The 12439-nt window shown below is 49.7% G+C and overlaps 1 protein-coding gene across 9 annotated transcripts in view; it reads right to left on the minus strand.

Annotated features, from left to right (window-relative positions):
• The window catches only part of rapgef6 (Rap guanine nucleotide exchange factor (GEF) 6), a 105370-nt gene that overhangs the window by 71515 nt on the left and 21416 nt on the right, over window positions 1-12439 (minus strand). For 8 of the 9 annotated variants that reach the window (XR_010332277.1, XM_064349807.1, XM_064349798.1 and 5 more), the window contains exons 2-4: window positions 10328-10398; window positions 8861-8917; window positions 7948-8031 (exon numbers count right to left, since the gene is read on the minus strand). Coding sequence is in view for 7 of the 9 variants with exons in the window: in XM_064349807.1 (XP_064205877.1) it covers window positions 7948-8031; window positions 8861-8917; window positions 10328-10398 (212 nt within the window). In the remaining 2 variants the exon portion in view is untranslated. Of the gene's footprint in view, window positions 1-6859; window positions 7082-7947; window positions 8032-8860; window positions 8918-10327; window positions 10399-12439 lie in introns of those variants that run through there. The other variant, XM_064349803.1, reaches the window with a different exon arrangement.

The following is a 12439-nucleotide window of genomic DNA, read 5'->3' on the forward strand; positions in this document are numbered from 1 at the left end:
CATGTTTGGCTTTGATGATGGTAGGGGGGGGGGGGGCGAGGCCCCCATTGATCCGTACGGCCCTCCAGGGCCCAACCAGAGGAGGGCCCGATGTGCTTTATGCACAGCACCGTTCCCTGTACACAGAGTGCGTGTGTGTGTGTGCGCCCATGTGTGCCTGTGTGTGGGTATGTGTGTGTGTGTGTGTGCGTGTGGTGTGTGTGTGTCTGTGTGTGTGTGCTGTGGTGTGTGTGTGTGTGTGTGTGGTTGTGTGTGTGTGCGTGTGTGTGTGTGTGTGTGTGTGCGTGTTGTGTGTGTGCGTGTGGTGTGTGTGTGCGTGTGTGTGCGTGTGTGTCTGTGTGTGTGTGTGTGTGTGTGTGTGTGTCTGTGAGTGTGTGTGTGTGTGTGTGTGTGTGTGTGTGTGTGTGTGTCTGTGTGTGTGTGTGTGTGTGTGTGTGTGTGTGAGTGTCTGTGGTGTGTGTGCTGTGTTGTGTGTCGTGTGTCTGTGTGTGTGTCTGTGAGTGTGTGTGTGTGTGTGTGCGTGTGTGTAAGACCGCTTGCTCTGAGACCATACGGCTCTACATCCATCCCCTATGCGTTGGCTTCATACACAGTTTCCACTCTGAAGTGCTGCAAACAAAAACCTTATTTGGCTTCAGGGTGCCACTGAGCCCCGCTTCACATTAAGAACAAAAAAGATCCCTCAGCGATCACGGCTAACGGATTGTGCAAATAAGTAAATCAGCAGGTAAGTAAGTAAGTAAGTAAATAAATAGCGCAGCTACAATTAAAGAAGAAGCCAGTTCAGCAGATTTCAAATATCGACAAACACGTTTAATCGCACATTTGTGAGGAACTGAGGGATGTTATAAATAAATACATAAATAAATACATAAATAAATCTTATCTATCTGTCTATTTGGTGCTTTAGCCATCAAATTGATACGAGAGTAGGACATCACTTCCTGAGACTGGGGGAGGGTGTGTAGAGGGAAATGAGAAAAGTAAAAAAGCATTTTTCCGTCTGACACCATTTTAATTTAGCCAAATAAAACCAGAATATGCCGCAAATAAACATACAAAAAAAAAAATAAAACCGTGATGGCCACGTGTGTAGGTGTCGGGCAAGTCATTACTTCTAAGAATGGAGAACATCCCCCAAATGAGGAACCAAATTCACAACCGCTCAACGACGACGGCGTTTCTGCAATAAAGGAATTCCTGTCCAGCCCGGAAGCCCCAGGGCTGTGGCCCAACAGACAGAGAGCACCCGTCATGCTCCCCCCACAATGACCAAACCCCAAAACTGGGGGGTGGGGGGAATAATCCACACCCACCGAAGGGAGAGGGCGTGTCTTCCGCAGAGGAAACACCGCCATTATCGCCGTGCGGTGTGCGGGCTTCTATAGCGCGATTAACGAAATGCTACACACGGCCTCGTTCAAACTCATATCGTGGAGGGCTGCTGTGTCTGTTTGTTTTTTATGTGCTCCTGCGCTTAAGAGCTTAACATAAGCCACTGATTGGCCAAAGAGTCCGCACACCTTCTTTCCCGAATTGTCTGCTGACTGAAAGGAAATCAGAAAAAGCAGCAGAGACCGTGGCCCTCCTGGACAGGAGTTTAACGCCCCATCTTATGCAGAACTACAGCAACTGTTTACTGTGTTCAAATAAAAACGTATCGCTCTGGTGCTGTTCCGCGATTGTTCAGCGCATGTTCCAGCCTTGGCCACGAGAGGAGGGAGAAAGGGGTGCATTCTGGGAGAAAATGAACCTCCATCATCCAGAGAAGGGAAACAGGGGAAAACAAAAACCACAATGACTCAAAAAGGAGGAGAGGGAGGAGGAAGGAGGTCCAACTGCTCCCATGATCATGCAGCTCCCCAAATGCGTCTCCTAACGGTCCTCTCGAGAGGCGGCGACAGACCCACAATGCACCTGCAGCCGCAGGGCACGGGTCGCTCACGTGCGAGAGCCACGCGGAGGTCCGCGGCACTAAGAGCACACGCGTGCGCCAATCACGGCCAATCACGGCGCCCGAAACACGGCGGCGAAGGCGGTCTGGGAACGCGGCTTCGCCAGTCGCCGGTCGCACGTGCGTGCGTCTGTCAGCACCCTCTGCCGCTCAGAAAACAGGAAGTGGTGCAGCGACGTCCTGCGGTAAGAACGTTGCGTCTGAATGAGCCAAAACCTCAAGAGAAACAATCGTTCAGAGTGATTTTTATCTTTGACACATTTATCCCCATGCAATCAACAGGCACATGATATACGATATATAAAGTCACTCGCTTACTCGCTGACGTCTTGTCTAGTCCTGCCTGCTCTTATTTTACTAGTCTCTTAATCAGTATCCAAATGCCCAGCAAGAGGGCCGAGCATCCAGAGTTTGTTTGCGGGCGAAGACGTTACCAAGTGCGTCTGTTTTGGTGTCGCTCTTGCAACAGAGCATTGGCTACTTCCAGTGAACTGGCTTTTCTCTCCAGTGAAGTGACTCGGGCCATTTGAGAGAGCCTCACGGTCTTACAACACTACAGAAACACGATCGGGTCGGGCAGATACCGATGCACGATGAGCCCGTCCAACTCCTTCACAAATAAACTGGCGGGGGAGCTACTCTACTAGAGACAGACAACAGACCCAATCGCTCGATGTGCAAACTGAACCTTGGCCATAGTGCCGCTTCACTATTAGCACTTCTGTTTGCTAACATGCTAATGTGAGATAACGAACCCGCAGCAAAGGTTAATGAGCTGAAACAAAGCAATCAGCAAGACGAGAGGACGTGCAATGGGACTTCCTGTAAGACAGCGGTTAGAACCTTTGTTTCATCAGCAGCTGAACATGCACATCCAGGTCGAAGTGGTGCAGACACGTTCTCGTGGCTAATATCGCTCTCATAATCATTTCAGTTGGCACGGCATGCTAGGAAAGTATTGACTTCAGATGCCTCGTTCACTCACAGATCCAATAAGGTTTGCGTACCGAAGGCCCGACACAGTCGTTTTAAATCAATGAGTCAATCTCATCGATGGCCCGTTGGAATGAACTGAGAGATGCTTCCGACCAGCACAGAGCCACTGTGGCTTCCATGCGATAACCTCATTTTAAAAAACAAAACTAAATCAGCACTTTACAGCGTTCTTATTTTTTTTTATTTTATTTTTTTTCTTAAAGACCATCCCCAATCTGATTTTCCAGAAGAGTGATATTGAAATGGCTGCACTTCTAAAAGGATGCAAGCAAAGGAATCCAGCTCATGAAATATTTAATCCGATGCATTTGCAGGCTCGCCACAAACTCTGTCAGTTATATAGGGAGTAAACTTTCTCAGTCACGTACACACTGGTAGATTGAAAACAAGAAAAAAAACAGTTGGGGGGGGGGGGGGGGTAATCTTCGGTTTGGACCCAGATCTCCTTGGAAACGGAGACTGCTGACTCCACAGGCGAAACCACAGGCCTCTCTCTGTTGCACACGTCTCTCTCTCTCTCTCACAGACAGCTGTCTGTTCCGTCACGCACATCCTTCACAGACCAGCGTGTGCCGACCGCCACGCTGACCGCCATGCGAGCTGAACACACGCCATGACTGTGAGGACTCGTTTCCTTCGTCTTCATGACACACACCGGAGTCGCGCTTTCTCCCCCATCAGCATCGCGATAAACCAACTGCCTCATTTTCACTCACTTTCAAATTTAATTTGCAAGCAAAAAAAAGGATTCTGTTGAATGGTTCAACTATTCTGCTCACATTTACTTAAACTTAACCAAAAAACAAACATATACGATTCAATATTAAATGTTTGTTTTGGGGAAAAAAGTTTGAAATAAGCAGACACAAGAAGTATTTATGAAGTAGACTTTAAACTCTCATTAAGGGTAACGCCGGGCACCCACCGCACGCATCGCGTAAAGCAGCACGGCGAAGCAGCACGACGCGGCGCGTAGCGTGTCTCCACTGGTTCCGTTTGTGTCGCGCAAAGGCTTGCTTAAAGCTATATATTCCTAGTAGCTCTCGCAGTCTGCAGTGGGATTACATCGTGTATTTCACGTTTGTTCACGACTGTTGATTATGGGTTAGTGAATACTTTGGTGAGAGACCTTTTCAGTTTTAATTTGGAATATTTCGTTAACTTCCGTAATAGTGAGAAAGTAAAGCTTTCAGATATTACCATAAACTTAAATTCGTAACGTAGCTGCATAACAATCAATCTCAAACTTATTAATTTAATTTGCTTGGTTACCAACGTCAAATTTCATGAAGAATATGTAATGATCATAATAATATATTAATCCGTAATCAACCATTGGGAATTCCGTGTTGTCTGTCATTCACGTCAAAACATTTATAGGATCGAATTTAGTAAAATCAGATAATCATGAAAAAGACAGTAACAGTTTAATCTTGAAGGGATATGAAACACCAACAACGCCATGAACACCGAAGCTTTGAAGTACAAGTGCAATAAGGCTTGCTTACAACTTCATTTATAATAATGATACATTTTACATCGGCACAGACCACTAAACAATCTGATTTTTTTAAAGCTCTGTGGATTATCTGATTTTTATTAACAAGCCCTTTTTGAAAGCACGGCGAACGAAGACATCGGAGAAGTCAAATAGACTGAGCAATGGTTGGTTAAAAACTACCTTCCAACACTCGAGCTAACAAACCCCTGCTCGGTGCATTCACTCGGTGCATTCAGTTACGGGCGTAATACGCGCGTAGTGCGCTCGGCGTCGACGCGTGCGTGGGGCCCGGCTTAGCCGGCACCCACCGCACGCGTATCGACTCGCAGCGGCTACGCGCGTAACTGAAGCGAGTTGAAGTACTGTTACTACAACGGCAGCGGGCGACGTCGTCTCCACCAGATGCGAACGCGTCGCGTACCGCTGCGAAGCTCGCGCGACACAGCTGAACTGAAGTGTAGTTTTCGCTTTTTCTATTTTTTCGGCTTGTCGCGCGTCACGATGGCCTGTTTATACACAGAAATATGCTCTAAAATGCTAGGTATACATGCTCTGATTTATATTTCATCCTTATATTACTGGGGGTGTGTCCCTAGTTACCTCCCAGATATTTTATAAGCAGCTAAAAAAAATACAAGCCTTTTCGTTTTGTAAAAATAAATAAATAAATAAATAAAATAACTGGAACCTGGGGAAAAGGCAAACTTAAGTTTCGCTGTCTTATTTTGCGGAGGGGGTGGGGTAAATTTGAAAATACACCACAGAAAGACGTAGCCTATAGAATGAGGTAGAAGTGAATGCACCGAGCAGCGGTTTGTTAGCTCGAGTGTTGGAAGGTAGTTTTTAACCAACCATTGCTCAGCCTATTTGACTTCTCCGATGTCTTCGTTCGCCGTGCTTTCAAAAAGGGCTTGTTAATAAAAATCAGATAATCCACAGAGCTTTAAAAAAAATCCGATTATTTAGTGGTCTTGCCGATGAAAATGCACCTATTTTATAAATGAAGTTGTAAGCAAGCCTTTATTGCACTTGTACTTCAAAGCTTCCGGTGTTCATGGCGTTGTGGTGTTCATATCCCTTCAAGATTAAACTGTTACTGTCTTTTTCATGATTATCTGATTTTACTAAATCTGATCCTATAAATGTTTTAACGTGAATGACAAGACAACACGGGAATTCCCAATGGTTGATTACGGATTATTTATTATTATTATGATCATTACATATTCTTCATGAAATTGGCACGCTTGTTAACCAAGCAAATAAATTAATACAGTTTGAGATTGATTGTTATGCAGGCTACGTTGCGATTTAAGTTTATGGTAATTCTTGAAAGCGTTTACTTTCTCACGTATTTACGAGTTAACGAAATATTACCAAATTAACAAACTGAAAAAGGTCTCTCACCAAAGTATTCACTTAACCCATAATCAACAGTCGTGAACAAACGTGAAATACACGATGTAATCCCACTGCAGACTGCGAGAGCTACTAGGAATATAGAGCTTTAAGCAAGCCTTTGCGCAACACAAACGGAACCAGTGGAGACACGCTACGCGCCGCGCTGCTTCGCCGTGCTGCTTACGCGACGCTTACGCGACGCGTGCGGTGGGTGCCCGGCTTTAAGCCAACGGGCGGAAAACACACCCGCATCGTTAAAAAGCGCTAAGTCCTTAATTCACCCGCGGTAGTACATGGTCCAGGCCTGCAGGGGGCGCACTCACACGAACCACAGAAAGAAGAAGAGCGTCTCTCCACCGCTGCTCGCTATGGAGCGGAGGGTGAGAAGCGATACTCCGCTTCACTTTCCGAGTCAAAGAAACAAAATAAATAAATAAAAGCTTAGACTTGGTGTTCATACAGTCAGGCTGTACAGCTCCTAACCCTAACCCGGACCTGGAGAAACCAGAGAAGCTACGGCTTCAGTAGAATGGAAACAGTGGACATGGAGAGCAGAGATGAGACTCACGGCTGGGCCTGGGGGGGGGGGGGGGGGGGCGTTCCGGTGCCAGGCGTACAGCCTAAATTACAGCCTTACCCCCCCCCCACCCCACCCAGCCCTCCCCTACCCTCCGCCGTTCCTCTGTCTCTCACTCTACCCCGTTTATAAACATGACCGCTGTGCACCTCGCTGTTAAAGGGCCTGATTCAAACCCACCGTCCCACACAGCGAAAAATTTAAACTTCCTGTCTGGGAACTATCCCAGGAAACTGCCACCCTGCTGCCAGACCTCCAAAAAATAGGGGGACCCCCTCAGGCTCCTCCTCCTCCTCCAGCGAGCCTAAAAACACCCCGCAGCACCGGGGGGGGAGGGGGGGCGGCGTCAGATCCAAAATTTGTGGCGGGTCTCTCTGAGCGAGAGAGAGGAAATAAAATAAATTAAATGAATAAAAAAGGTCCTGCTTACCCTGGACGTACTTCAACAGGAATACTGTCCCAGACTCGGCCAGAGGAAGCCTGAACTGAGTAAGAGTTCCGCAGAGACGCACAGACTCCCCCTCCGGCTGCTCTGCTCCAATCAGAGAGCAGCTCCTGGTGTCCAGCAGGGAGGACTGGCCGCTAAGGGCTGCTTATTCTCCTGCAGGAGGAGCGTTTCTCCCGCGGACCGGTGTGAGAGAGCGCTGGAGGAGCGTGTGGGACAGAGCGCTCGTTTCCTGTGTGGATGAGCTCACAGCCACACATCTGAGCCACAGTCCAGCAACAAGTTCCGCATTCCAGTCCCACCCCCCACCACGCCCCCCCCCCCCCCTCCCCTCTGTGCCTCATCTCACTCACCCGACCTCACACCGACACGACACATCACAGATAAACACCCGCATCACATACCCAGCACACACACACAGACACATCACACATAGACACTCACACACACACACAGACACATACGTAAACGCACACACACACACACACACACACACTCTTGCCTGGAGGGGTGACACTAACCCAGCCCCACTGCCCCACTTCAGCACAGGAGCAGGGCAAACCCAACTGGTCGATGCTTTTAAAAAACGCACCCAGCTTTCTGCTGTGAAGCTAACTGGAGCTGGATGTGTTCTACGGGGGGGCGGGGATGGAAGGAGACTAAAGCAAACATTAATACAAACACAAACACACCCCTCACTGCTGGAGGTACAGCATAGCCCACACACAAACAACAAACACACACTCCCACCCAGTCCCAAACAAAAACATACACTGACACAAGAGGGAGGGGGGGAGGGGGAGAGGAAGGGAGAGAGAGACAGAGAGAGACAGAGAGAGAGACAGATACAGACAGAGAGAGAGAGAGAGAGAGACAGAGAGAAAGACAGATCCCAGAAACTCCAAGGAACATGAAATTGATCAAATCAAATCCCAGCTTGCCGGTGTAATCAGATTGGTGGAGATGAGGAGATGTGAGGTGCGTCAGTCACAGGAGAGGGAATCTGAGAGACCCCCCTCGCCCCCCCCACTCCCTCGCCGCCCCCCCGCCCCGCTCCGGGATCGTGTACGTACCAGCAGCGGGCCAGGTACATGTGCTCCTTCACAAACACCGAGCCGGACAGCAGGATGTACCAGCACGTGGAGAGGTGGTCCGGACTGCGAGAGAGAGGGAGAGGAAGAGACTGAGAACAACAGGAAGTTAGGGCACCAAACCGGAATCTGGGAATTCTGCTCTCATCCGGGTGTCATCCGTTTCCATGGTTTCGTTTCTGTAAACGGACCTCCTGGACCGCGTTCACCTCTCAACAGAAATTCGCCAGAGGAGCTCACACCCGGCCTGTCTCTCGGGAACAGGTGTCACGGTAACCATTCGAGAAAGACCAAAAAAAGAACCACCCCACAGAGATTCAAGGAGGGAACATCTAAAAACCAGGACGGATTCAAAAGAAAGCCCTTAATCATCTTAATATGCTTTCTAATAATATTTATAATTATTATTAACTGGCTTTCTGGACATAACGAGAGATTAGGCATATGGGACATTAGTGAATCTTTGGGCATAGGCAGTTGAGATGGGACTCACACGTTCTCACCATTACTCTACCCCCCCCCCCCCCCCAACCCCCAGGGATTAAATATTAAACAAAGCCTGAGATATGAATGAGGCTGATAATAACCCGGAGTGAGGGGAAAAAAATTAAAAAAACAAAACGATCTTTTAATATTTTACGCCACCAATATTTAATCAGGGCGATAAAAGTGAGGAAGTGGAGCGACTAATCTCCGCGCTGCGCAGACGTGAGAGGTAATGGAAGGAGATTAACGTGGCTGCGGACGGGGGGGGGGTGGGGGGTAATAATCTTTTTTCTGCGATACGAGCGACGTGGAGTCAGACACAGCGGGCAGCGGAGCCCGTAACCCACGGCGATGTGGACCCGTCGGGGGGAACCGGGGCAGGAGGCGGCGCCGCTCGGGTCCGACTCACCAGAACAGGACGTGGTTGGCGTCGTAGCGCTCGTAGTGGGCCAGCGTGCACATGGACCTGAAAGGGACAGGAGAGCAGGGATTTAGATCAGGGGTTTAGATTTAGACCCTCTACGGCTCAGCAGGGGGGAACACGGAGAGCCTCTGATGTTCTGGAGGTGATCTGAAGAGGTTCTGAATCATTCGGGCCATGTTACTCACTCACGCCTGTAGTATGAGCAGGGGGTATCTGAGGGGTTTATAATGAGGGCGCTGGACCACAGGGCTGGATCTCCAACCACCAGCCACAGGTTCAGTGCTGACTGCCCACAGCAATACACAGTGCATGGACCCAGGATTCAGGAACCCTGAGACCAGGACCCAGAAACCAGGAGCCAGGAGCCTGGAGCCGGAACCCAGGAGCCCGAGACAAGAACCCAGGCCCAGACCCTATAACCTAGATCCAATTATTATGGTACTCTACTTCCCTTAATTATTGTCCAATAATTAAGGGAAGTAGACATGAGAGCTTCTGGAACCCCAGGCGTTCATATGCAAGCCTACTGCATTGCCTCCGGTGAGAATGTAGCCTGCATGTTTGGTGACGTGAAGGTTATCCACGCAGACAACAGGCGGATTAGTTTATTCTCTAAATGATCCCCGCCCTGCGAAAACACCCCCGAGCCCCACGGGATCCAGCGGGAGCGGGACGCCCTTCCCCGGGCTGATTGCTCAAAGGGCGGCGCCCTCGCGCGCTTCGGCCCGAGAGCCCGAACACAACCTGCCCCAGAGCAGGTTAGCCGGGGTTAGCCACGCAGCGCACGTTACCATGGCGATATATATCCCAGTTTAAAGCAAGTCAGTGCTGTGATACGGAGAACCCAGGGTTAAAGCTTCAGTCAGCTTGCTAACCCTGTAATATCACTTCGTGGTACACCCTTCAGATCACTAAATGTAAAAATGTTGAGCCTCGGTTAGCTTCAGTTAGCAGTCCTCACACCTCTCAGCCCAGCCCAGCCCCATATTTTTTTATGGGGGCGACATAGCTCAGGAGGTAAGACCGTTGTCTGCAGTCGAGGTGCGTCAACCGCCTGGCGTGTCGAAGTGTCCTGAGCAGACACTAACCCCAACTGCTCTGGCGAATGAGAGGCATCAATTGTAAAGCGCTTTGGATAAAAGCGCTATATAAATGCAGTCCATTTACCATGTACCAGTCTGGCGCTCAGACAGCGCACAGACCTCAACAGGGGAGCGAAATCTGAAACGTGCTCCAGCAAGGCCTGTGGTTTTCTGGAGGGAGGGGGGGTAAAGGGAGGGGTAGACGAGCCCCCCCCCCCAGGACACCGGGGACACGCAGGGCGATCTCCAGGGGGACACTAAAAGCTAACGCGCAGCCGTGAGTCACCCCACTCAGGCTCCGCAGCAGACACCGCTACGCCACGCTACGCTACGCCGCGCCGCGCCGGGGCGATCGATGACCTCATCTCACCTGAGCTGGTGCTCCCGCAGGTGAGACAGCACGTCCATGTGGTACAGGTGGCAGTAGATGGTGTTCAGATCCTGAAGAGAGGGAGAGAGAAAGAGAGAGGGGGAGGAGAGGTGAGCAGCGCAGACACACCTGCAACATCACAGCCGCACAACCCGGGGAGGACAACCTGGACCCCCAAAACTGCCCCCAAAATCAGACCCCCGCTGTGGGACCAGCACGGATTTACAGGATCCTATTAAACATCCCTGCAGACTGAACCCCACACAGACTTAAACACATTTTCTCAACTAGAACTTAAAAGGTTGGCCTGGCCTATACACAAAGGGGGCAAAAAATAAATAAATAAATGAAATCCCTCTCGTGAGTGACTGACATTAGCAGCATAGCAACCAGCAGAGAGACTTCATGAAAGGCTTCCTGTTAAACAGACACGGTCTGACAGACACTGTCTATTTTCACACGCACACACACACATAGACACACACGCACACAGACACGTACACACATGCACGCACACACAGACACGTACACACACGCACGCACGCATGCACGCGCACACACACACAGACACACGCGCGCACACACACACACACACACACGCACAATCAAACACAGCTGTGCAAACAACACCAGCGGGCGGTGAGGCGCACACACGTGTAGAGTGTGCGGTGCCAGATGGTGGTGCGGGACACTGGGTCTATTGAGCCCAGGCCAGGCTGAGCCAACAGGTGGAGAGAGTGAGTCCGTCTGCCCCCAGCACTCAAACAGCAGGGCGTGTGGGGACCAGAGGACGGGGACACAGACGCACACACACGCACATACACATACACACAGACAGACACACATAGACGCACACACACACACACACACGTGAGGGTAGTGTTGGTGTGTAAAGGGTATAAACAGAACTCGCACACACACACACAGTCATAACTGTCCCTGCTGACCTCAGTCTTTTCTCCCGCTACAGCTGAACACAAATGGATGCGAGTTCCTGTCACTTAAGAGGACAAAATACAGCTCTTTAAATCTTCAGGAACAAACAGTGGGAGACACACGACTGAACAACAGGAAGCCAGCCAGACCAACAGAGAGGGGCGGAGGAGAGACACGGGGTGTGTGTGTGTGTGTGTGTGTGTGCATGTGTGCGTGCGCCTCTGTGTGCGTGTGTGTGTGTGCATGCACCTCTGTGTGCGTGTGTGTGTGCGCGTGTGCGCGCGTGTGCGTGCCTCTGTGTGTGTGTGCGCGTGTGCATGTGTGTGCGTGTGTGTGAGTGTGTGCGTGTGCCTCTGTGTGTGCGTGTGTGTGCATGTGTGTGTGTGCGTGTGCCTCTGTGTGTGTGTGTGTGTGTCTGTGTGTGTGTGTGTGTGTGTGCGCGTGTGCGTGTGCGTGTCTGTGTGTGTGCGTGTGTGCATGTGTGTGTGTGCGTGTGTGAAAAACGTCAGGGAGCTCAGGAGTAGGGGCTTAATGTCAGTTTGGAGCTGATCTAAATCAATGTCCTTTAAGCCATTCAGAGACACGAAACCAGGCCTTACAAGGACACTCAGCAACCTTGACCTTTGACCTGAGAATCAGTGGTGTCCCCAGGAGCAACTGACCACGCTATTTCTGGGTTTTAGGACTACAATCTGTAACACTTTATAACCAGCACATGCACCCGTACCATACCACATGCACATGCACATAATAACCAGAACACGTGTCAGTACTGTACAGTATGCACACAATAACCAGCACATTTGTACTGCACTGAATGCACACAGTGGGAATGTTTTATGGACGGGGGATGATGGGGAGGGCTGCTGATGGGGGGGAGGCAAGCATCTTTCAAGAAAAGCCATCTTTCAGACTTTCATTTTTTTATATTCCTCATGAACAAACTGCAGTCATGCTGTCACAACTCAGACAGACTGAAGGGATCGCTTAAAACTCAATTCTGCTCTCAGACTTTTACAGGTAAAATACTCTCCATAGACAACCTGCAAAATGAGGCTGTTAGAATTCAAATTAAAAAAGAGATCGCTTCAAACTCAATGCTTCTACCTGCAGGACTCTGAAGAAATCAGTACACAAAACATTTTAAAAAGCAGTCATCGTTATTAATAAATCATT

Source organism: Anguilla rostrata, chromosome 9 (assembly GCF_018555375.3).
Source record: "Anguilla rostrata isolate EN2019 chromosome 9, ASM1855537v3, whole genome shotgun sequence".
In the NCBI taxonomy this organism is placed as follows: Eukaryota; Metazoa; Chordata; class Actinopteri; order Anguilliformes; family Anguillidae; genus Anguilla; species Anguilla rostrata.